Here is a 27,333-nt window from a genome sequence, read left to right as displayed (position 1 = left end):
CGACACATATATGCCACGCCACTTTACCGTATGGGAATCGTCATATATCCAAGTTTTCCTTGTTCTTTCCTCACTCATTCGTTCCACATGTCCAAACCATCTCAACACACCTTTCTTCATTTTATCAATACAACTTATCCAAGCCATGCAATTTTGCAATCCTTCATCATTCTGCTTCTCTGTGGGTCTGTCGTTTCAAACATTTTTCGGCTCTTCTACATTCGCGAATCTCCTCTTACATACCCGCCAATTATTATATATATATATATATATATATATATATATATATATATATATATATATATATATATATATATATATATATATATATATATATATATATATATATATATATTAGATACATATTGTGTGAGTTACGTGTAACTTATCACGTCTTCGTTACATTTTGACTGTAAGAATTTAAAAAATATGGTAATTTCTCGTAGTAGCTAGAGGTTGTATATAATTTGCGTTGTTATTGAACAGCTACAGTGTATCAAACATATTTATAAACGAGGGTGTTTCAAAAATTCATCCAAGAGACCCATACACGAAAAATCAGGAATGAAGAATTCAGACGCAGGAAAAGGTTTAACTGTATAATTTTTTGACTTCTCAACATACATAGATGAAGAAAAATATGGAAGTCTGGGTATTAACGGGGCTAACGACCGTCATAGGCTGGTTTAAAATGGTTAAAATGATTCCTTACAAGTTCCAAAAATGCTCAGACTTCCATATTTTTCTTCATATATGTTAATATGTCGTAAAGTAATATGCTAATTATATTTTTTTTGACATCTTATCAAAGATTCATTCTTTTATGAGATGTCAAAAAATAATATGAAAATAACTCCTGTAATTGGAGATAATCCAGATTTTGTGAACAAGTATTTGGACACACTCAAAACGTTGTAAAGTTTGAACTGTGTCAAATAGTAAAAAGGCTAAATTAATTAAATTAATGTGATATTTTCTGGCGTTTCTCATGTATGTGATTATATGTAATCCAGGATTCGGACCTCACATATAAATAAACTAATTTCTGCTCAGTAAAAAAAAATTGTCATCTCAACATAGATGAAGAAGAATATAGAAGTCTGGGCATTTACAGTGCTTACGACCGTCATAGGCTGGTTTAAGTATCTAGACTCCACAGCCCTGCTTTATACTACGAAGAACATTTTCATATATTACCCTGGACCAGTATACGAAGCGCAGGATTAATCGCCTCGCCTTCATGTAAAATGCGTACAATATAACACTGCGTCAATACGATGTAGTACCCTACGCACCATTGGGTTCAAATAATATTTGATAATATTTTCTTTGAAGTGTGTACTTTCTCAGCATTTCTTCTCCATGTTATAATGGATAAATGTAAACGTTGTGTTTCACTCTCTCTCGCTGCTCGCTGATAGTGTGCGAAGGAGACGTGTATTGACCAGTGCTTACTATGTGTTATTTTATTATTATTTTATGTTTAAGACTTTTTGTTTCTCTATTAGTTTATTCATTGGTGTTTTTTATATTAGATACTGTATATATGTATTACGTTCTGGAGGTCTCGGCTACCGTTCTGGAGGTCCCGGGCTCGATTCCCGAGGGGGGTAAAATAAATAAAAGTGATTTTTTCACTGTCATATTTATTCAATATTACCCTGGACTGGTACCTGAAGCGGAGGGCTGATCACCTTTCCTTCATGTGTAAACGATCAAGATAACACTGCGTTTATATGACGCAGTGCTCTATGCACCATTGGGGTGCGGATAAGGGTTTTATTATATTTACTATTATATATGTATTATGTTAAGGGCTTTAGCCGTTCAATAAATAAATAAATATAAATAAATGCCATTTTTATAAACGATTCGAAACCCCCTCGTATGGCCTTACGATGCAAGTTGAGCTGTTTCGGGTTGCGTGCTGAACCGCGCGTTGATCGTTCTAAGAACAAAGGCAAATCAATCAAATTTAATGTATGAATATTAATATAACACAGGGTTATTTACCTTCTCAAGGCAACTATAATAGAAACTGCTGAAATGCGCATGCTAAGGTGGTCAGCTGGAGTGTCCCTTAGAGACAAAATAAAGAGTTCACGCATTCCTGAAAGCCTGGCTGTAACAGGCATCAATAGTAAGGTAGAGGAAAGGCAATTGGAATGGTATGGGCACATAGGACGCAGAGAACCTGATCATATTGTGAACCAGGCGATCGCCATGGATCTTCCTCGAAAGATATCTAGAGGAAGATCAAATAATTCTTGGATGCTGCAGAAAGATAACATGATTCGAAGCCATGGCGTAGGTGACTATATCAATAGTATGTTATTTACTGATTCAAGATTAACTTTGTGGAATGACATGTTGATTTAATTTAATTAAACAATTGAATATACCAATTTAATAAGTTTTGTATTTATATATATATATATATATATATATATATATATATATATATATATATATATATATATATATATATATATATATATATGACTATTTTCTAAAACTTACAGATGTTTTCATCTTCTGGTAAAAATTAAAACTTGTTTTAATTTTAATAAAACTTATTAAAGTGGATACAAGTGTAAAATTTAAAAAAAAATCAGTAGTAAGGTAGAGGAAAGGCAATTGGGATGGTATGGACACAGAGAACCTGATCGTATTACTAACTAATGAAATTATGAACCATGGGATCGTCATGGATCTCCCTCGATAGACATCTAGATGAAGACCAAAGAATTCATGGATGCTGCAGAATGAAAGCATGATTCGAAGCCATGACCTAGGTGACTATATCAATAGTAAGGTAGAGGAAAGGCAATTAGAGATTGTATAGGCACATAGGACGCAGATAACCTCATCATATTGTGAACCAGGCGATCGCCATGGATCTCCCTCGAAAGACAGCTAGATGAAGACCAAAAAATTCATGGATGCTGCAGAATGATAACATAATTCGCAGGCATGGCCTAGGTGACGTTGTCCATGACAGAAGGACCTACAGCCTGAGGACGAGGAAAGCTGACCCCAACACTCTACAAAGACGATAAGTTGACATGGAGCAAAGAAGGGGAAGAGACACTGAATCCATTGAGCAGTCTCATCTTGATATGTCAATATTATAAGTGTCTCCAATCGACATGAAACATCTATGTTCAAACGAAGCAACTAAGTAAATACTTCGCAAATTTCGTAACTGATTTTAAGATATATACATTTACGAGTACATTTTTCGACATCGAAAACACTAGACACAAGAAAAATATGGAAGATTTACGAACGTAAAATGCTTGGTCAAGTGATCCTCCTTTCAACAACGTCATATATCAAAAATCGAAAATTTTCAGCTGTGCATGTATTCAAAATACCCGGAAAACGTACTTTATCCCAACAAAAGTAACATATCGCTCACTCCTTTCAAGAACGTCATAAATCAAAAAAACTTGATTTTTCTGGAGATCGTTTTTAATGTTTAAAAATATAACATAATGTATTAAAAATAAATATCAAGCCACTTATTGAATTTTTTACAGTGCAACAGATCTTTTTAGGTAAAACCTGATTGTTTGCCTCCATTTGAAAAATATTTAGTTTATTTATAAAAAAAAATTAAACAATACAATTTCTTCAAAATGCAAAAACAACACTTTTTACCCTGTAGCGGGTAAATATTAAGTTAAAAATATGCCTCATTTGCTGGGATATAGTAAATTTTCTGGGAATTCCGAAAACATGCACAGCAAAATATTGAAGATTTTTGATTTATGACGTTCTTGAAAGGAGTGAGCGATATTTTAAACTTAATATTTACCCGCTACAGGGCAGAAAGTGTTGTTTTATCATTCTGAAGAAAAGGTATTGTTTAATTTTTTTTTAATTTACTAAATATTTTTCAAATGGAGGCAAACATTCAGGTTTTACCTAAATAGATCTGTTGCACAGTAAAAAGTTCAATAAGTGACTTGATATTTATTTTTAATACATGTTTTTATATTTTTAAACTTTAAGAACGACCTCCTGAAAAATCAAGTTTTTTTTATAAATATATGACGTTGTTGAAAGGAGTGAGCGACATGTAACATTCACCGATTCGGTAACACACTCAAAATGTTGTAAATAAATAAACTGCTGAAATTATACGATAAAAATTGAATCATATTTACAAGCGTTTCTTAAGTATGTGAATATAATCCAGTATTCGGACCTAACATACAAGTGGAAAGAGTCTCCGCTTAATAAAAGCTTTCCTCGTTCCAACATAGATGGCTGTTGTTAACCAGCACATGCTTTGTTACGAGTTCGATCAATATATCTTCCTTAAACCCTCATTCGCAGCAAATGGTGCATAGTGCACTGTATAATATAAACAATCCACAGCAAATGGTGCATAGGGCACTGCATCATATAAACGCAGAGTTATCTTGATCGTTAACACACGAAGGAAATGTGATCAGGCCTCTGGTTTAGACACCAGTCCACAATGAAATTTAATAAATATTAGAGTGAAAAAATCACTTATATTAATCAGACCACCCCTGGGAATCGAACCCGGGACCTCCATAACGGTCTCTGAGCGTGCTGACCATTACACACGGAGGTAGTATTATACTTTAATAAAATGTTTTCAAATATCGATTGTTGCGCGGTATGATGGATAATCCTGAAACTATCCGGAGCATCGGTCTGTATGTTCCCGATAGTTACCTAAGACAGCGTCGGCATAGATTGTTTCACATTCCTATACACAGGACCAACCTGCCGATGGTTATGCCTGTAGGAAGAGCTACCGCTATGTATAACAATATCATACTGGATATTGATCTGTTTCATGTGTCTGAAGGAGCATTCCGAAGCGGGATTCTTCTACATCTTTACCAAGAATCTTCTTGCTTACTTTTTAATTTATGTTTTTAATGTTTACGCTTTAAATATTTGTATGTAATGTATATTTTAATTTTTTGTATAAATTTAATTAAATTGAAAAAACTAATACTGAATGGATCTGAGTCAGACGGGAGGAATATCTAATTTAACATACTAAACATATAAAGGATTGTATTAGACTCGTGAAGTGTTTATAACAGCCGATAAAATTAATATTTTCATTCATCATTTTCTTTTGAAAAAAATCACCTTCGAAAAAAAACGTTATTTTCGTAAGTTGGTAATGAATGACGTCACAGAAAATAAACATAAACGATGAAGTTATTATAATATTGGTAACGTTGCTAAATTATTGGTGGCTCTATTTGTTGATGTCTATGGTCCACCCTCCCACCCCCCCCTCATAATTGTATAACACAAATGATAGTGTAGTGGTAAACAAACAATCCACACTACTTCTATTACAGCTCTATTAACCATAGACAATAAACCATATGACGTCATAAAACGTTCGATGACGGAAATTTGATGACGTATGCGAACGCACGTTTTTCTTTTTTTTTAAATATGTAAAATTTAAACCTTCATATCTCCCTTAGTTCCCTACAGATTTCAATAAGAATGCTACCGATAGTCTTGTGATTTTTCATATTAATTTATTAGCCAATAATCACACATCGTGATATTTATCCATTATGTAAGGAAATTTCTAAACTGGTTTCAAGATTCAAATATCTGTAATGTACATTGCCATCTATCGTTTATTTTTACAACTAAAACAATATTTACCGGATTTTACTTAAAAATAAATATACACCATCCTTGCAACATTTTTAAAATAATGTCTTTCGTCAATCAAACACAGAGGTCTCTATAGTAAAAATGTAACTAAATTAGCAACTGGTAGTCTTTTAATGCCAGGTTGCTATGGCATAAATTATTCCAAATTAATTAATTATTGCAGATTATTTATGGGATGAAACTTCTTACATTTCCGACATTTCAATTCAGATGAAGAAGAATATCGAAGTCATACAGGAGAAAGTGACCAAGTGCATTTTTTACAAAAACGTGATCATTGACTATTTGATATCTTACTTGCTTAATATTACCCTGAAAAAATTCCAAAGGATTTTAAACTTGGACGTATAATATATTGACTTGGTAAAAATGACTAACTGCATTGATGATGAGCCTATGACGGTCGTCAGCCCCGTAAGTGCCCAGACTTTCATATTCTTCTTCATCTTTGATGAGATGTCAAAAAATATATAGTTCTTATACGAACATATCGTAGTCATACAGGAGAAAGTGACAAGTGCATTGACAGTGCATTGTTTTACAAAAACGTTATCATTGACTATTTGATATCTTACTAGCTTAATATTGCCCTGAAAAAATCCCAAAGGATTTTAAACTAGGAAGAATAAAATATTGACCTGTTGAAAATGACTAACTGCATTGATGTTTTTTTTGTTGCCAAGCAAAAGTGACTTAAATGGCCCTGCTGAACATTTTACGTTTTGTTAGTTGGTCACTTTCTCCTGTGAGACTACGATATGGAAGTCTGGGCATTTACATTGATTATAACCTGTCATAAGCTAGCTAACTAAGACTTCGTCAATATTATGGAAAGATATATATGTAGTGTTTAGTCATATTTTCTTATTTTGCTTTTACCTTATGTTTTTTTTATATTTTTTCATTCGTTCATTTTAAATATGCTTCTTCTATTAAGTTTTTCACATTTATTTCCTTTAAATATGCTTCTTGTGCCTATTTATTATACCTGTTTATTGTTTTCATATTTTGCCATGTATTAATAATAAAATAAAACCCTTATCTGCATCCCAATGGTGCATAGGGCACTGTATCGTATAAACGCAGTGTTATCTTGATCGTTTACACATGAAGGAAAGGTGATCAGCCCTCCGCTCCAGATACCAGTCCATGGTAATATTGAATAAATATTACAGTGAAAAAATCACTTGTATTTATTTTACCCCCCTTGGGAATCGAACCCGAGACCTCCAGAACGGTAGCCGAGCGTGCTGTCCATTACACTACGGAGGCGGACTAGATATATAAAGGACTAATATATATGTATAAATATATATATATATATATATATATATATATATATATATATATATATATATATATATATATATATATATATATATATATATATATATATATATATATATATATATATATATATATATATATATATATATATATATATATATATATATATATATATATATATATATATATATATATATATATATATACATATATATATATATATTTAATATGCCATGAGTTAGTTTTGGTTATTTAAAAAAAAAATTGTAACTTTTTTATTTGTGTTCCAGTCTTGTTAACCTTAATCCCATGTCCCAAAATGAGAAATACAAATTACTCATCAGGAATATTATATGTATGACTTATGTATGTAATATGTTTTGAAAAATAAATAAATAAATAATTTATTTTAAATGCCTAAAAAATAACTCCTAAATGGACAAACCCAGATTTGTGAACAAAAATCTGGACAAACTCAAAATATGATAAATATATTTTAATTTTAAATCAGTGTTTTACTTTGTGAATACCACTATTTCTTCTATAAGTACAATAAAAATTAAAAATGGATCGATTTTACCACAAACTGTCGGATCAATTAAAGAATATATTAATTTATTATTAGATTAAAACCAATATTTTTAGCTTTTCCACTTTTTTATTTGACCAGCGACCGGGTTTCGTCGTTACCGACATCATCAGACTGGTCTGATGATGTCGATGGACCAGTCTGATGATGTCGGTAACGACGAAACCCGGTCGCTGGTCAAATAAAAAAGTGGAAAAGCTAAAAATATTGGTTTTAATCTAATAATAAATTAAAAATGCAATTCCATCACGAAGTGTCAGTGGATAATATAAATCTATTAAAAAGAATATATTTTAAATTTATTTTCTTTAAAAAAAAAAAAAAATATATATATATATATATATATATATATATATATATATATATATATATATATATATATATATATATATATATATATATAAACTTGCCATTATCCTTGATAGTCCTTGCCACCTGAAGCTTTGTTGAGATTCGATTCGTCCTCTGAAGAGTCTCTGAAATACGACAAAACACCTCAAAACTTTTGAATACAAGTAAATACATTATTTTTAGACATCTCAACATGGATGAAGAAGAATATGGAAGTCTGGGCATTTACGGGGCTTACGACCGTCATAGCTCGGTTTAAGTGATCGCTTTACACACGTGTATCATACACCAATTCAACCCATTATTGACAACCACACTACTCAAGTTCTATATATATGAACCAATTTTGAAACATTGTTCTTGAATCACTAGAACTTCACTATAGACATCTTTTGGTGAGATGAAATATTATATATACTTAAGTGAAAATGATTCCAGATAATCCAGATTTGTGTACAAGTATTTGGACATATATATATGTCTATATATTTATTTATATATATATATATATATATATATATATATATATATATATATATATATATATATATATATATATATATATATATATATATATATATATATATATATATATATATATATATATATATATATATATATATATATATATATATATATATATATATATATATATATATATATATATATATATATATATATATATATATATATATATATATATATATATATATATATATATATATATATATATATATATATATATATATATATATATATATATATATATATATATATATATATATATATATATATATATATATATATATATATATATATATATATATATATATATATATATATATATATATATATATATATATATATATATATATATATATATATATATATATATATATATATATATATATATATATCTATGTTATTTCGAAACAGTTCTTGGATCACTAGAATTCATTTTACTAGAGACATCTATTGGAAGGTGTAAACTTGATACCAAATTAATTTTTACTTACATTTCTTCGCTTTCATCACTATCATTTCCATTATCCGCTGATGCGTTACAGATAGAACATATGTGTTCTAAGTATTTCCAGCACACTCCGCAGAATAAACCAGCGCATTGATAATTTGGGCACCTAAAAGATAAGATAAAATATACAACCATTTTTTCAGGCGTTTCAAGAGTTGCTAAATAAAAAAGCTTCTTCATCTCACCAATAGATTTCTCTATTAATAATTCTAGTGATTTTTGTACAATGTTTCGAAATCGGATCATATATACATCCAAGAAACAGGCCATAAGGCCTACAAGGCCACACTAACAAAAAGAAGAAGAAAATAAAAAGGTTTTTCAGTATGTGCGTATGCCCAAAGCTCTGTCACACAATCAAATTTACCTATATGCTACGCATTCCATGGATCCATATGGTCAGCAACGCAAATGTGCTCCAAAGAGCAAAAGCAGGGAGACAGTTGCTGACTGATATCAAGGTCCGGCAGGTGCCCTATCTGGGGCATGTGCTGACAAGGACAATTCTTTCAAGTGATAGTCGACGTCAAGGAGACCTAACATGACACACACACAGAAAGAGAAGCATATGTTGGTACATCAAAAATATTAATCAAATTGTGCCCAGTCATATATATATATATATATATATATATATATATATATATATATATATATATATATATATATATATATATATATATATATATATATATATATATATATATATATATATATTGTAGAGCTTCTAAAAATTTGAATAGTATGGTTGTCAATCATGGGTAGAATTGGTGAATGTTTAATAATGTGATCAATTTAACCAGCCTATGACGGTCGTAAGCCCCGTAAATGCCCAGACTTCCATACTCTTCTTCATCTTTGTTGAGATGTCAAAAAAAAACATAAACTACCTGATCAAATCTTTCCTCTCGCCACACAAGGAGCACCTCGGCAATTCTTGAGAGTCCAGTAAGCGTCTTGCCCATCGCCATCTTCAACATACATAGAAATCGATTAATGGGTAGGAAGTCAAATTTTTTAAATTAAAAATAAATCATAGAATTTCGTAAATGTTTTTCTTCTTCGTTTTCTATATAGAAGATATAGATCATGGGGATCTGTCTGTGTCATCAGCTCTTGCTCTTGGGATATTGACTGCCAGCTCTATCTTTCAGCCTTTTTGGGGGTCTGATAATACAGAGTTTTCTGTTCAAGGTACACCTGCCAAATTAAGAAGTTTCAAAGGTACACCATAGAAAAAAATAAAGCTCATTTATATTAATTTACTATCAAAACATTGAGCCTGATTAACTGAGCACAGGCAATCAAAATTTGTAAGTTGTAAGTGTAACCTTCACAAAACTAGATTTTTTTACGTGGAACACCAACTAATCGAAACGGTACACCATATTGAAAGCTGTCCCACCGCATGCCCAGATGTGATACAAAAGCATCTAGGCTTCCTGACAGATCTGCTCTTGCTACGCAATTTTTTTTTTAACTAAGTTGCGAAATTCATTGAAAATGTGAGACAACATAAAATTGTATCCCGATTTTACTGTGAATTTACATTTAAAAGCTTTCAATATCCCTGTCACTGCCAATCTAAATAATACAAGGCTGTAAGTCCATCACCAAATTTTCTAGAAGTTCCCCAGTATAAACGGTGCACCAGTATGCCGCGACACACACTTTGCGGAACACTGTGCTAGCTAACCATCACGTTGATTCTCCACAGTTGGAAATATATATTAGAACGCCACACCACTCTACCGCAGCAAAGAATGTTGACCTCATCCACGTTATATATATAGAATTTATTTAGAGGTTTTAGTTTTTCAAACAGGGAATATTGTTTCTACAGACTGTCAATTTGATAGTTGACAGTTGATTTATAGTCAGTACCTTTTGCTATTTCACCATGAATAGACTGAAAGACCATTATGCGAGTCGCAGGTTCGGTGAATGGGCCGAAAACAATATTCAGCTTGATCCCCTTTTTCAACGCAAAATTTTGTTCACCGATGAAGCACATTTTTGGTTAAATGACTATGTTTATAAGCAGAATTGCCAAATTCGGAGTAGAGAAAACCCAGAAGCCTTTGTTGAGATGCCCTTACATCCATTAAAAGTCACTGTTTGGTGTGCTCTATGGGCAGGTGGAATCATTGGCCCATATATTTTTAAAGACGATGCCGGCCAAAATGTTACGGTCAATGAAAAGCGCTACAGAACCATGATTACTGACTTCTTTGCACCTCAGTTGAATGGCATTGATGTGACAGAGCTGCGTTTTCAACAAAAAGCCACCATCAATTTATTTCAGGAAATTTTAATTTGTGCCTCTGAACCTCTAAAAAAATATGCTTTATATGTAATATACATCGCAAGATGGACCCCAAAAATTCTAGGATGGAGACCTTGGGAGAACAAAAGAGGTGTCGGAAGACCCCAAAAGAGATGTTCCGACGACATAGTCACTGTGGGGGGTAGAAACAGGCTGTAAGCAGCAACCAACCGGAGGAAATGGAAAAAAGGGGAAGAGGCCTATATCCACCACAGCTGTCCAAAATAAAACATAGTAAGAGACATTTTAGAATCATTTTAGATTTTAGAATCATTTGAGACATTTTGACTTAGTAGAATCTACGCAGTCCAAAAATGCAAAAAAAAACGTGCTACACAAAAAATGTCCCTTACTGTGTTTTGAGTTTGGACAGCCGAGTAGTGGAGGACATAGGGCTTATAAAGAAGAAGAAAAAGAAGATAAAGCACTAAGAAGAAGAACAATACAAACATACGGAATGAGTTTAGTGATCACATCCCGAAGAGCCAGCTCCTCCTGCGGCCTGGAGTCCTTGACGAATAACCTGCGAAGGCGACGTCTCGCTTCCTTTGCTAATGTTTCTGCAAAACAGAAAAATATAAAACTAAATTAAGGGGTAGGCAGAGACAAAGAACGCCACAGAAATATGTATGCCATATTTCTCTGAACTCAAAGCTTAGCGTGCGTCGAAGAGGTACTAGGCAAAAATCTGTATTCGCAGTATTTGTACATAATGCAAACTATGCCATGTTCTCTCCCATTCCGCGGCTTCACATGTTAGCCAATGCTTTTGAAAGTATAGATTTATTAAATATATTGCTATCAACCTTGAAGTGTGTACTTTCTCAGCATTTCTTCTCCATGTTATAATGGATAAATGTAAACGTTGTGTTTCACTCTCTCTTGCTGCTCGCTGATGGTGTGTGAAGGAGACGTGTGTTTACCAGTGCTATTTGTTATTTTATTATTATTTTATATTTAAGACTTTTTGTTATCATCATTCGAAAATCTATCATACATTGTTTTCCAAGTTTTTTTAAGTGAGTATAAAAAATACTTACATTTTTAAGCATAAGTTGACTAAAGTAGGCTATGTTGTCTTACGTCTTTGTTTAAGTATGCTTCTCATCAGCCAAGCGGCTCTCTGCCTAGCCCTGTCTGGAAAGTAGACAGACATCACATGATTTCTGAGTCTGAGCACATATGGTTCCACCAGAATAGATATCCAACAGAACGCCACAAGTAGACCTGGAAAACAGCGCTGCCAGTGATTAACAGATTGGTGTTGCATTCTATCCTCTCTGCCTACCCCTGAGGGAAGCAGCGTGATGGTCAGTGTTATGTGGAAGGTGGTCATTAATAACTAGCTAATACATTAATTATAAATAAATCTCTAGGTAGCTCTAAGTGAATGACTGGGTTTCTTTTTTTTTCAAACCCTTATCCGCACCCAATGATGCATAGGGCACTGCATCATATAAACGCAGTGTTATCTCGATTGTTAACACATGGAGGAAAGGTGATCAGCCCTCCGCTTCAGGTACCAGTCCAGGGAAATATATAATAAATATTACAGTGAAAAAATCACTTATATTTATTTTACCCCCCCTGGGAATCGAACCCGGGACCTCCAGAACGGTAGCCGAGCGTGCTGACCATTACACTACGGAGGCGGCAATGTATATATATATATATATATATATATATATATATATATATATATATATATATATATATATATATATATATATATATATATATATATATATATATACTCATACATGGCTTGACTCTGGCCAGAGTCTGTAAAAGACGGATTCTTCAGTTCTTAGCCTGGAACGACTGGTTTGCGATCGGTAGCCTGGAGGGGAAGAGAGGGAGAGGAAGATCCCCACACGATGGACCAAAGGAGTTAAGGTAGTTGGAGCGCTACGTGCAGCGCAGTCAAGGGATAGCTGGAAAAGAGTCATTGCTTCCGCAAGGGTCACAACCCTCAGTAATGAAGAATAAGACGATAAAAATACATATATTTATTTAAAATCAAATACCTATGTGTCCATATATAACATAATTCGGCTGTGACGGCCGAAAGATACAAGATGTAGTGTTGATGGTGTCTTCCATAAATTTCTCTGAGTTCACATATCCAGACACTTTGTCGAAAATTAGGGAAACGAACCCGGAACCCGTCACATACAAGCTTTGCGTTCCGGCAGACCACACTGAAACATAAATATGTAACTTACATGTCAAGTTCAATTTTTCAATTCAATTTATTTTTTTAAATTAATATATACATTACAAACTATAAAAAATTTAAATCGTATACATTAAAATACATTAACAACATTTTGAGTGTGTCCAAATACTTGTTCACAAAATCTGGATTATCTCCAATTACAGGAGTTATTTTCATATTATTTTTTGACATCTCATCAAAGATGAAGAAGAATATGGAAGTCTGGGCATTTACGGGGCTGACGACCGTCATAGGCTGGTTTAATGATCACTTTACACACGTGTAACATTCACCAATTCTACCCATAATTGACAACCACACTACTCAAATTCTTGGAAGTTCTATATATAAATGAAATAATTTAGAAACCTTGTTCTTGAATCACTAGAACTTCACTAGAGACATCTATTGGTGAGATGTAAAGAAGCTTTTTATTAAGCTGAAACTATTATATTAGTATGTTAGGTCCAAATCCTGGCATTTAATCACACACTTGAGAGATGAGATAAGCTTATAATTTGACCAGATAATTTATTTACAACATTTTGAGTGTGTCCAAATACTTGTTCACAAAATCTGGATTATCTCCAATTACAGGAGTTATTTTCATATTATTTTTTGACATCTCATCAAAGATGAAGAAGAATATGGAAGTCTGGGCAAGGTTATATGGAAGGTTTCTAGGTATGTTGTATTAATATTTAAAGCATTTACTTTGTGGTTAGTCATTTTTACTTATTTATTTTTTTACAAAAATATTAATAATATTAGTATATAACCACCCTCCGAGATTTTTCAAGTCTACCATTTTCTAGACGTACCCGTCTCTTCGTCAGGACAATCACTACCACGGCATGCAAACAATACCGGCCTTCACCACCATAGCACCATTTACACACTTAAAACAACACAAAACGTGATTGCACGTGCGATTTTTGGTCGACTAGAAGACCAACATGCACTCAAAGTGCGTTACACGCACAAACATGCGTTACGAGCCGAGGTTAAAGATGCACTAGGATTAAACGTTTTAATAAAACCAGCTTATATACTCGTAGGTTGAAAGGAGTGGGCGGGGTTTGAATCAGATTTTGACGAATTTTGCTTAACCGATGTTGAATCAAATAATGGACTATAAGTAAAATTTATTTGGTTGTTAATTTAAGGAATATTATTTTTTAGTGCTTTCCAAATGTAAAAAAAATCTCCTCAAGATCTCATTTAGAGCTCTCACTCATAAAGAGCTTAGAATAAGCCCCTAATAGTATAATAAAACGAATTCGTTTACATACATGGAAGAGGAGTACTCAACAGTTGAAAATGGTTCAACTTTCTCATCAGCCAGAACAGACAATAGTCGACCAGAATATAAACAGCTAGTTTTAGAGTCGTCACAAAGAGAAAACTGCTCGTCCTGTACAATCGAAACTTTTCTCTAGCCAATAGCCAAATTGAGCCAATCTAGAAATAGAAGAGAGATAACTCAATATAAAAGTTAGTTCTTAGTTTAACAATCAACTGGACTATATCCAAAGGATCAAAGCCAGAATAAAAATAATGAGAAACTAGGTATGTTTTGAAGATTGAAAGCATTAACTTTGTAGATCATATTGATATATTATTTAGAGAAATAAAAATACTTTTTTTTTTTATCCACTTACATTTTTATTAACAACCAACTATTTTCGGCAACAACCTGTTCACCTCTACAGTCATAAATTAAACCCTGAAGAGAGCAACAGGTTGTTCCCGAAACTAGTTGGTTGTTAATAAAAATGTGAGTGGATCAAAAAACAAAGTATTTTTATTTCTCAAAATAATATAGTAACTAGGTACTTCTTCAAAATGTGAGACCTCTTTAGTAACAGTAATAGCGACTTCAACATAAATTTGCTTATGAGAAATGTAAGATGCTTCATCTCTTCAGTGATTCTCTATGGCTCCAAAGCCAACTGTGGACCCACCCAAGTTACCATAGAGAAGATTGGAGTATTACAAATGTTTTAAATGAATATGCTTTAAGACAATGCTTATAGAAAATTTATAGACACATTAAAGAAAAGAAAACTATAGTATTTCAGAATAGCTAGACGGGAGAGAAATAGCGAGTATTTGGTATTATATTACAAGGCGGCGTGGAAGGTAAACGCAGCGTAGGAAGTAGGCTCGGCAATCCTGGCTCGGCAACTCCGCGTATATCCTGGCTCCGCTGCAGCACTGGGGCGCTGCTCAGAGCGGCTGCAGACTGACACGATGATTGCCAACCTTCAGCGCGGAGTACTCGGGCCGTTGTATGAGGGGAGAGAAATAGCGAGTAATAGGTATTATATTACAAGGTGGCGTGGAAGGTAAACGCAGCATAGGAAGAAGGCGTATATCCTGGCTCGGCAACTCGAGAGAGTGGCTTATCTATAGCACTGAGTCCCTACTTAGAGCGGGTAAATACAAAGTAGAATTGCCACGATGATTGCCAACCTTCAGCGTGGAGTGTCAATAAGAATAAATGTACGATTTAGGTTAACAAATGCAGGAGATGAATTGATATAAAAATATGATTCTGATCTTACAGGCACGTAATTTCTCATCTCCTCGGTCTTCAATGGTAATACTGTAGTCATGTGCATATTAGCTCTATGGATATCAATATCTCTGAACTGGGAATTGATGTAACAATTATCAAAGTAATCCTTTGTTAGGAAATTGTGACGATACCTCAAAATCCTGAAAAATCAATAACAAAAACCAATTATTTCAGTTCTTCTTCGTGGGTAGTCTCTTCTATGGTTAGTCTCCAGCCATCTCAACAACTCGGCGTACCCGCTACAGCGCATGGCGGAGATAATTTGGTCCGTATAGGTTTTTTTTGGCAAAGCACCCAAAATTGAGTGATACGTGCCAAAACAACTGGTATTTTTTATTATAATGCTGTAAATTAACACTTTTTTAAATGATTACTAATGCAATTGTTACATTTTTTTGAATTGCATTATTGATTTTTTAAGAGTTCAGCACTTAAGGTGCTGGACATGTAGCGGGAAGGAGAAACCCTCCGAGATGATTTTTTGGACAGCCCTGATCTCCTAAATCAAATAAAGCTTAGCGTGCGTCAAAGAGGTACTAGGCAAAAATCTGTATTCGCAGTATTTGTACATAATGCAAACTATGCCATGTTCTCTCCGATTCCGCAGCTTCACATGTTAGCCAATGCTTTTGAAAGCATAGATTTATTTAATATATTGTTATCCACCTTAAAGTCTGTACTTTCTCAGCATTTCTTCTCCATGTTATAATGGATAAATTTGAACGTTGTGTTTCATTCTCTCTAGCTGCTCGCTGATTTCCTTCCAAGAATTTGAGTAGCGTGGTTGTCAATAATGGGTAGAATTGGAGAATGTTACACGTGTGTAAAGTGATACATTAATTCAGCCTGTGACGGTCGACAGCCCCGTAAATGCCCAGACTCTCAAATTCTTCTTCATCTTTGATGATATGTCAACAATTATATATGAAAATAACTCCTATAATTGGAGATAATCCAGATTTGTGAACAAGTATTTGGACACACTCAAAATGTTGTACCCGATTTTAAACAAAAAGTGGAATTTACTTGTACCACATAAATATTTTCATTAAAAATTACTTTGTGTATTTTGCCAGTTTAAAGAACGTTGAAAACTTTATAATACTGCATTATTGAGTCAAAATTACATATTTCCGTGTTAAAGCTTTTTGCCAGTACACCCACGATATTATACACAAAGCGTTTTTAAATAATAAAAAAATTAATAATTATTTACGAGAAAATCAAAATCAGTATGAAGATCGAGGATATTGTGCAGAAAGTAGAAATCAAAAACTCCAAAAAGGAAAACTTTCGTTTGAGATCCGCTTTCACTTCTTTGAGTACATCTTCAGCTTTTTTGGAGCTGTTGGTCTTCATATGGAAATGGTGATGGAACTCCACGTCCGCGTAGAAGGCCAGGTCTATTTTCGTTGCCAAATCACGAAGTCCTGAAATTCACGGAAGATTATATATCGAATATATTAAAGATATATTGATCGAACTCGTAACACAGCATGTGCAAGTTCTGGAATGAGCTCTCGTGAATGTTAAATGTATGTTGGAATGAGGAAACCTTTTATTAAACATAGACTGTTTCCAACATTTTGAGTGTGTCCAAATACTTGTTCACAAAATCTGGATTATCTCCAATTACAGGAGTTATTTTCATATTATTTTTTGACATCTCATCAAAGATGAAGAAGAATATGGAAGTCTGGGCATTTACGGGGCTTACGACCGTCATAGGCTGGTTTGAGTGATCACTTTACACACGTGTAACATTCACCAATTCTACCCATTATTGACAACCACACTACTCAAATTCTTGGAAGTTCTATATATATGAACCAATTTAGAAACCTTGTTCATGAATCACTAGAACTTCACTAGAGACATCTATTGGTGAGATGTAAAGAAGGTTTCTAAATTGGTTCATATATATAGAACTTCCAAGAATTTGAGTAGTGTGGTTGTCAATAATGGGTAGAATTGGTGAATGTTACACGTGTGTAAAGTGATCACTCAAACCAGCCTATGACGGTCGTAAGCCCCGTAAATGCCCAGACTTCCATATTCTTCTTCATCTTTGATGAGATGTCAAAAAATAATAGACTGTTTCCATTTGTATGTGAGGCCCGAATCCTGGATTATATTCACATACTTGAGAAACGCTTGTAAACATGATTTAATTTTTTTATCGTTGAATTTGACCAGTTAAATTATTTACAACATTTTAAGTGTGTCCGAACCGGTGAATGTTACATGACGCTCACTCCTTTCAACAACGTCATGTATAAATAATAAAAAAACTTGATTTTTCAGGAGATCGTTTTTTAAGTTTAAAAATATGTTAAAATGTATTAATAGTAAAATCAAGCCACTTATTGAACTTTTTACTGTGCAAAAGATCTTTTTAGGTAAAACCTGAATGTTTTTTCTCCATTTGAAAAATATTATGTATGTCTAAAAAAATAATTAAACAATTCCTTTTCTTAAAAATGCAAAAACAACACTTTCTGCCCCGTAACGGGTAAATATTAAGTTAAAAATATAACATCGGGAAAATAATTACATGAAAATAGTAGGTACGTAATAGACAAACAAAATAAAATTCTGAAATCAGATCAAACCAAAATTCAGGTTTTCAGGTTTCCTTTTCAGTTTTTGGAGAAAATATGTTGCTTTATTTTTTATACAATTACTTTAAAACTGGGACTTTTTTATGTATGTAAGAGCAATTTAAATACAGTCTTCAGCGTTCACCGAATTGTTTTGAATTGTTTACACAAAAAATAAGGTAAGAAGCATATTTAAATTAATATTCAATTCAAACCCTTATCCGCACCCCAATGGTGCATAGGGCACGGCATTATACAAACACAGTGTTATCTTGATCGTCAACACGCGAAGGAAAGGTGATCAGCCCTCCGCTTCAGGTACCAGTCCAGGGTGATATTGAATAAATATTAGAGTGAAAAAATCACTTACATTCATTTGACCCCCCCTGGGAATCGAACCCGGGACCTCCAGAACGGTAGCTGAGCGTGCTGACCATTACACTATGGAGGCAGACAAAATAATATTGTTTAAGAACTACTCAAATAATATTGGTTAAGATCTACTGTTCTGTGTGATACAGTGCCCTATGCGCCATTGGGTGCATATATTGGTCAGAAGATGTATAAGAGATCACCTTTTCTTATTTTTGTTGCGACCTCTTCCTCCATATAGTGGACCGCTTGGCACATATAGTCTATCGGCTTCGCGAAATAGCAGATATTTTGTATCACGTACTCGGCGCTGCATTCAAAGGAGAACCTTGGTCCCATGGTGGCTTCGCAGTTCCTGTTCACGGTGTCGAACATCCGTCTGCAGCGTTCGAAGGGGGTTCCGACTCTTGTATTACAGACATTCACGACTGTCGACAGCCACTTGGTCGTTGCTCTAGACGCGTGGACTGAAATGATATTATTATTTTTTGCATCTCATCAAAGATGAAGAGAAATATGGAAGTCTGGGCATGTAAGATGATAATAAGGAGGGCAAAGGAAGAAGGAAGTTTAGGGAAGGAGGTAGAGGGAGGAGGTTTGATGGACAGTTAGGATTCTAATGATAGATAGTAATGTCTCAGACGTTTCTTGCAAGTGATTAGAGAAGGTGCATTTGTTTACGCGGAGAGGTGATTCATTCCATAGTCTGGCCGCTTGGACAGAGAAGGAATTACTGAAGGATGATGTGTTATGGCGAGGAAAGGAGGAGGTTTGATGGACAGTTAGGATTCTAATGATAGATAGTAATGTCTCAGACGTTTCTCAAAAGTTATTAGAGAAGGTGCATTTGTTTACGCGGAGAGGTGATTCATTCCATAGTCTGGCCGCTCGGACAGAGAAGGAATTACTGAAGAATGATGTGTTATGGCGAGGAAAGGAGGAGGTTTGATGGACAGTTAGGATTCTAATGATAGATAGTAATGTCTCAGACGTTTCTCAAAAGTTATTAGAGAAGGTGCATTTGTTTACGCGGAGAGGTGATTCATTCCATAGTCTGGCCGCTTGGACAGAGAAGGAATTACTGAAGGATGATGTGTTATGGCGAGGAAAGGAGGAGGTTTGATGGACAGTTAGGATTCTAATGATAGATAGTAATGTCTCAGACGTTTCTCAAAAGTTATTAGAGAAGGTGCATTTGTTTACGCGGAGAGGTGATTCATTCCATAGTCTGGCCGCTCGGACAGAGAAGGAATTACTGAAGAATGATGTGTTATGGCGAGGAAAGGAGGAGGTTTGATGGACAGTTAGGATTCTAATGATAGATAGTAATGTCTCAGACGTTTCTCAAAAGTTATTAGAGAAGGTGCATTTGTTTACGCGGAGAGGTAATTCATTCCATAGTCTGGCCGCTTGGACAGAGAAGGAATTACTGAAGAATGATGTGTTATGGCGAGGAAAGGAGGAGGTTTGATGGACAGTTAGGATTCTAATGATAGATAGTAATGTCTCGGACGTTTCTTAAAAGTTATGTTGAATATTGAAAGCATTAACTTTGTGGATCATATTGATATATTATTTCGAGAAATAAAAATACTTTGTGTTCTGATCCACTCACATTTTTATTAACCAACCAGTTTCGGCAACAACCTGTTGCCCTCTTCAGGGTTTCATTTATTACTAAATATGTATTTATTTCTCGAAATAATATTTCTTAAAAGTTACTAGAATTTCTTGTTTCTGCTCAGTAAAAATAAAATTTCTTCATCTCACCAATAGATGTCTCTAGTGAAAAATTATAGCAAAAATACATACATATATAGAACTTCCAAGAATTTGAGAAGTGTGGTTGTCAATTATAGATAGATTTGGCGAATATTACACGTGTGTAAAATTATCCCTTAAAACTAACTAACCATCACGCCGCTTCCCCGCAGGGGTAGGCATAGAGAATAGAGCGCCACACCACTCTGTCCTTTGCAAACATTCTTCGCCTCTTCCACGTTCATGCATCTCCTCATTGATTGTTACGACTCCTAACCTGACCACTTTCAAGTATTTGGCATACCTGATCGTGCCATGTTTTTCTCGGTCTTCCTCTGCTTCTTTTCCCAATTACATTCGCCTCATAAATTTGTTTTACCGTTCTTTCCTCACTCATTCGTTCTACATGTCCAAACCATCTCAACACACCTTTCTTAATTTTATCAATAATGCTTATCTCAGCTTTGCATTCCTTCCTTATTTCACTATTTGCACATCTATCATACATCGTTTTGTCGCACATTCTTCTGAGAGATCGCATTTCGACTGCATTCAGTCTACTTTCATCCTTCTTTTGCTAACTCCATGTTTCACTTCCATACATTAGAGTCGGAACCAGGACTCCGTTGTGCACTGCCAGTTTAGCTTCCGCTGATAGGTTTTTATTTGCTATAACTGATTTCAGTGCACCATTCACTTTGTTCCCAGCATTCACTCTCCTTTCTATGTCTTTATCAATCTTTCCATCCCTAGAAAACATACTACCCAAATACACGAAATCATCTACCTGTTCCAAAATCTCTCCATTTACCAATATTTTACATTCAGATCTGCTAATCTAAATTCTCCCTTAATCTTCCATATTCATCCATGTTGAGATGTCTAAGAATAATACCTTTAATATTGATATATCATCCATATGTTGAATAATCCAGTGTCTGATTTAATAAATAATATATAATTTTTTTACATCTCATCAAAGATGAAGAAAAATATGGAAGTATGAGCATTTGCGGTGCTGACGACCGCCATAGGCTGGTTTAAGTATCTAGTCTCCACAGGCCTGCTTCATTTTACGAAGAGGATTTTCCTATATTACCGTGGACCAGTATACGAAGCGCAGGACTAATCACCTCGCCTTCATGTAAAATGCGATCAATATAACACTGCGTCAATACGATGCAGTGCTTCTCTATAATTCTTCTTCAAACCCTTATCCATACCCAACGGTGCATAGGGCACTGCATATAAACGCAGTGTTATCTTGATCGTTAACACATGAAGGAAAGGTGATCAGCCCTACGCTTCAGGTACCAGTCCAGGGTGATATTGAATAAATATTGGAGTGAACAAAATCACTTATATTTATTTGACCCCCCCTCCCCTGGGAATTGAACCCGGGACCTCCAGAATGGTAGCTGATCGTGCTGACCATTACACTATAGAGGCGGACTATTACACAATGGTAACCGAGCGTGCTAACCATTACACCATGGAGGCAGACTATATCTCTATAATACTAATAATAATAAAAGTTTTGGAAAATTTATATATGGTCATTTTTTTAAAAATATAATGCTTTCTCAAGGGCGCTTACACGGACATGAATAATGATAATGAAAGAGCAAAAAAATGTCATCAAGAGCGAGTCCGGGAGACTGCAGCATCCCAAGTGTGGTGTTATAGAAAGATGCCCAAAATTTCATGGAATGAGAGAGTTAAAAACCAAGATGCTTCAAGACACACACAGATAAGTTATAAACACTGTGAAGAGAAAAGAAATTGAGTACTTTAGAGTAGATAGACAGGAGAGAAATAGGAAGTAATAGGTATTGAAAGCTGTCCCACCGCATGCCCAGATCTGATACAGAAGCATCTAGGCTTCCTGACAGATCTGCTCTTGCTAAGCAATTTTTTAAAACTAATTTGAGAAACATATTGAAAATGTGAAAAAATATAAAATTGTATCCTGATTTTACTGTGAATTCACAATAAAAGCTTTCAAAATACCTGTCACTGCCAATCTAAATAAATACAAGACTGTAAGTCCATCACCAGATTTTCTAGAAGTACCCCAGTGTAGGCAGTGAAAGGGATTAGTGTTTAGTTAAATTAGTCAGCTAGATCCGATTCCGACTCGACGTTGGCCGGTACACAGACGCCCACAGCCCCGACCAGCACAGCAGACAGACACGGAACAATACGGAACACGGAAGTAATAGGTAGTATATTACAAGGCGGCGTGGAAGGTAAACGCAGCGTAGGAAGAAGGCGTATATCCTGGCTCGGCAACTCCGCGTATATCCTGGCTCCGCTGCAGCACTGGGGCGCTGCTCAGAGCGGCTGCAGACTGACACGATGATTGCCAACCTTCAGCGTGGAGTACTTGGGCCGTTGTATGAGGGGAGAGAAATAGCGAGTAATAGGTATTATATTACAAGGCGGCGTGGAAGGTAAACGCAGCGTAGGAAGAAGGCGTATATCCTGGCTCGGCAACTCCGCGTATATCCTGGCTCCGCTGCAGCACTGGGGCGCTGCTTAGAGCGGCTGCAGACTGACACGATGATTGCCAACCTTCAGCGTGGAGTACTTGGGCCGTTGTATGAGGGGAGAGAAATAGCGAGTAATAGGTATTATATTACAAGGCGGCGTGGAAGGTAAACGCAGCGTAGGAAGAAGGCGTATATCCTGGCTCGGCAACTCCGCGTATATCCTGGCTCCGCTGCAGCACTGGGGCGCTGCTCAGAGCGGCTGCAGACTGACACGATGATTGCCAACCTTCAGCGTGGTGTGGCAAAATCAATATAAAGAAGTATTTATGTTTAAATGAAAGTACTTGCCAATTTTCTCCACAGCTTTTTCAGTTTTTTTAAAAGGCTTTAAAAACACATCCGCTTCTTTGTGGATAATCTTGACAATCCTTTGCAAGGAATGTTTCAGCTCTATGAATGGTTTTTCAATTGCACGCTTTATTTTGAGATAATTATCGTGAAGTTGTTCCTAGAATATCAGCAAAAAAGTTCCAATTTCATAACAAATCTCTTGAATTTAACATTCGCATCATAAATTGGTTTTACCTTTTATTCTTCCCTCATTCGTTCCACATGTCCCAACCATCTCGACAGACCTTTCTTAGTTTGCTGGATAGTGCTCATCTCAGCCTTGCACCCTTTCCTTATATCACCATAGGAGCATCTACCATACATGGTTTTGCTGCACTGAGAGATGGCATCCCGACTGCATCCAGTCTACTCTCATCCTTCCCAAACCATCCCAACCTGCCTTCCTTAGTTTGCTGGATAGTGCTCATCTCAGACTTTCACCCTTTCCTTATATCACCATTGGAACATCTACCTTACATGGTCTTCCCGCACTGAGAGATGGCATTCCGACTGCATCCAGTCTACTCTCATCCTTCCCAAACCATCCCAAGCCGCCTTCCTTAGTTTGCTGGATAGTGCTCATCTCAGCCTTGCACCCTTTCCTTATATCACCATTGTAACATCTACCAAACATGGTCTTGCCGCACTGAGAGATGGCATTCTGACTGCATTCAGTCTACTTCCATCCTTTTTTTCATCTTTCTTTGGCCTGACTACTGAGCTAACCTTATAGTATTTTAAATAATAAACAGTCCTACCCCTTCACAAAGCAGTGCCTCAGATAGATTAGCCACATTGATGAGAGTATTTCTGGTCGGTCCAGTCAGAATTAAAATGTAAGCGTATCCAATCAGCGCTTGTCTTCCTCTTTTGCAGAAAAACTGTGGAACTACGAGAAATGTGTGGCAGCTACAAGAAGCGAACAAAAGCATCAGTTCACATTGAGTGTGTCCAAATCTTCCTCTTCATCCTGGCTCCATCCTAACTACTCGTCTTTGTAGACTGTTGAGGTCTGCTCTCCTCGTTCTCAGGCTGTAGGTTCTTCTATCATGGACAACGTCGTCTAGGTCATGCCGTGGAATGATGTTATCTTTCTGCAGCATCTGTGCATTCTTTGGTCTTCCTCTAGATGTCTTTCGAGGAAGATCCATGGCGATTGCCTGGTTCACAATATATTCCTCTACCGTATTATTAATGCCTGTTACACCCGAACGTTACCAGGATTGTGCGAACTGTATCTAATCTTTGTTCAAAATGGGTTGAGCTCTAATTATTAGTTAATTATATCAAGATTTTTTTACTGATATCGCATTAAAGAGAAAGTAGAAAAGGTCTGACGTTTTTCGAACTTAATGTAAAATATAAGTTAAATAAAAATTCTGAATCGTGTTTTCAGGTGTCTCCTGGAAACGATCTTACATACATTTCAGAAAAGTCTCTTCTAAATAAATAAATTAAAAAAACTTACTCACTTGAACCAAAGATGGTGTCAAAGGATATATACCATATACTAACTAACTAACTAACTAACCATCACGTCGCTTCTCCGCAGGGGTAGGCAGAGAGAATCGAACGCCACACCACTCTGTCTTTGCAAACATTCTTTGCCTCTTCTACATTCATGCATCTCCTCATACATACCCGACGATTATTACGACTCCTGATCCGGCCGCTTTCGAGTATTTGACATACCTGATTGTGGCAAGTTTTCCTCGGTCGTCCTCTGCTTCTTTTTCCAACTACATTCGCCTCATAAATTTGTTTAACCGTTCTTTCTTCACTCATACGCTCCACATGTCCAAACCATCTCAACACACCTTTCTTAATTTTATCGATTATGCTTATCTCAGCCTTACATTCTTTCCTTATTTCATCATTCGAACATCTATCAAACATCGTTTTGCCACACATTCGTCTGAGGGATCGCATTTTGACTGCATTCAGTCTGCTTTCATCCTTCTTTTGCCAACTCCATGCTTCGCTTCAGTTATCAAATATTTACCGAATGGAAAATCTTAAGGCAGGACTTTTTCATACGTTCAATTTGACCCTTGACATGATTTTTTAGCTAATTATGTACAGTGTCGAACAGATTAATATTTTTTTCGTATTTACAACACCCTCTAAAAAATATTTTGGGGGTGTTCCTTGTATTATGGACCAGGGCTGCTTCTTTCAGCGACTGAGATGATGAATAGCGAGAAGTATCACCCAATTCTACTGGAAAAGATACTACCAGAGATACAAAAACGAAGGTCAAATGGTAATGGAATATTTCAGCAGGATTTAGCCCCCTGCCACAAATCCAAAAAAAATTATGAAATTTTTTTGAAACACAAAAACAATGAACCGCGTTGGACTGGTCAAGAATTTTGCCAAACATAAACCTAATGGAAAATCTATCGGCTTCTGTAAGTATCGGCTCTCCAAAATTGATTGCACTACGGTGGAAAAACTCATTTTGTCCATAATTCAGGTATGGTTTCGAGACGAAAAAATGGCATCCGCGTGCCAAAACCTTATATAATAGATGCCAAGAAGAGTAAAATCTTTGATTGGGCTCAAATGAGATCATATTCAATATCAATTTGTGATATAACTAAAGATTTTACAAAACTTTTTACGAATAAGGTGTGTTGAGATGGTTTGGACATGTGGAACAAATGACTGAGGAAAGAACGGTCAAACAAATGTATGAGGCGAATGCAATTGGAAAAAGGAGCAAAGGAAGAACGAGAAAAACATGGCATGATCAGGTATGCCAAATACTTGAAAGCGGTCAGGTTAGGAGTCGAAACAATCGGCGGGTATGTATGTATGAAGAGATGCATGGACGTGGAAGAGGTGAAGAATGTTTGCAAAGAGAGAGTGATGTTCTATTGTCTCTGCCTACCCCTGCGGACAAGTGGCATGATGGTTAGTTAGTCAGTTAGTTTTTTTTTACGAAAATACAACATAAAAAGTTTTGTTTCAATTAATCTGTTCGATACTGTATGTACCAACTTATAATCCAATATAATAAGCCATCAGCAAATCACTCACCGAACAAACGAGCTGAAAGCAAGTCCTAGGCTAAGAAATATTCCCAGAAAAAAACAGAAAACTGTCGCGAAATGAATCGACGCAAACAGCTGATATACCAAAACAACGAAAAAAGCGTACGTCAGAAACAAACCGAAGGCGAAATTGACAAAGGTTTTGAGAAAATACTTGAAAAATCTTCGAGGTTTCTCTGTCGCCTTCCATCTTTCAGACCATTTCTTGTACGCTCTCGTTTTTTTGATACACAACTTGAATTTTTCAGTACAGTTGGGTATAATTTCCTCATTTTGGTGCTTGATTGTGTTCAATTTTTCTTTCTCGTACGATTTCTTCTTTCTACACAGTACGAAAGCTTTGTACAGTATGTTCGCGTTTCTCGAAAATACCATTTTGGCATGTAAAAGCAAACAGACTTGGCCCATTCGTCATTTTTTATTTATTCTTATTTTAAAAATGTGACATTATTATATAATTAAATAAGTACTGTCCGCTTCGGTAGTGTAATGGTCAGCGAGCTCGCCTACCGTACCGGAGGTCCCGGGTTCGATTCCCAGGGGGGGTCAAATACATATAAGTGATTTATTCACTGTAATATTA

At 35.3% G+C, this 27,333-nt stretch overlaps 1 protein-coding gene and 1 long non-coding RNA gene across 2 annotated transcripts; both read right to left on the bottom strand.

The window, feature by feature from the left end:
• Nucleotides 1-10,063: 10,063 nt before the first annotated feature.
• Nucleotides 10,064-19,512, bottom strand: LOC148300154 (DC-STAMP domain-containing protein 2-like). Its single transcript, XM_088275179.1, has 8 exons — nt 19,255-19,512; nt 17,296-17,509; nt 16,066-16,219; nt 14,791-14,959; nt 13,308-13,481; nt 12,364-12,507; nt 11,735-11,840; nt 10,064-10,154 (listed from the first exon to the last, which is right to left on the bottom strand). The coding sequence occupies exons 1-8, from the start codon at nt 19,424-19,426 to the stop codon at nt 10,064-10,066; spliced, it is 1,224 nt and encodes a 407-aa protein (XP_088131305.1). The 5' UTR covers nt 19,427-19,512.
• A 4,146-nt stretch (nt 19,513-23,658) lies between these two features.
• Nucleotides 23,659-27,102, bottom strand: LOC148300153 (uncharacterized). The gene is made up of 3 exons (XR_015838971.1): nt 26,737-27,102; nt 24,453-24,603; nt 23,659-23,812 (listed from the first exon to the last, which is right to left on the bottom strand). It is a non-coding gene; the product is annotated as an uncharacterized LOC148300153 (long non-coding RNA).
• Nucleotides 27,103-27,333: the final 231 nt, after the last annotated feature.

The sequence above is a fragment of the Brachycentrus maculatus genome, unplaced genomic scaffold (assembly GCF_059751285.1).
Source record: "Brachycentrus maculatus isolate JH-2025_06_01 unplaced genomic scaffold, ASM5975128v1 h1tg000811l, whole genome shotgun sequence".
Classification (NCBI taxonomy): domain Eukaryota; kingdom Metazoa; phylum Arthropoda; class Insecta; order Trichoptera; family Brachycentridae; genus Brachycentrus; species Brachycentrus maculatus.
The sequence above is the reverse complement of the archived record's forward strand: the minus strand, read 5'-3'. Positions and strand labels throughout refer to the sequence as shown.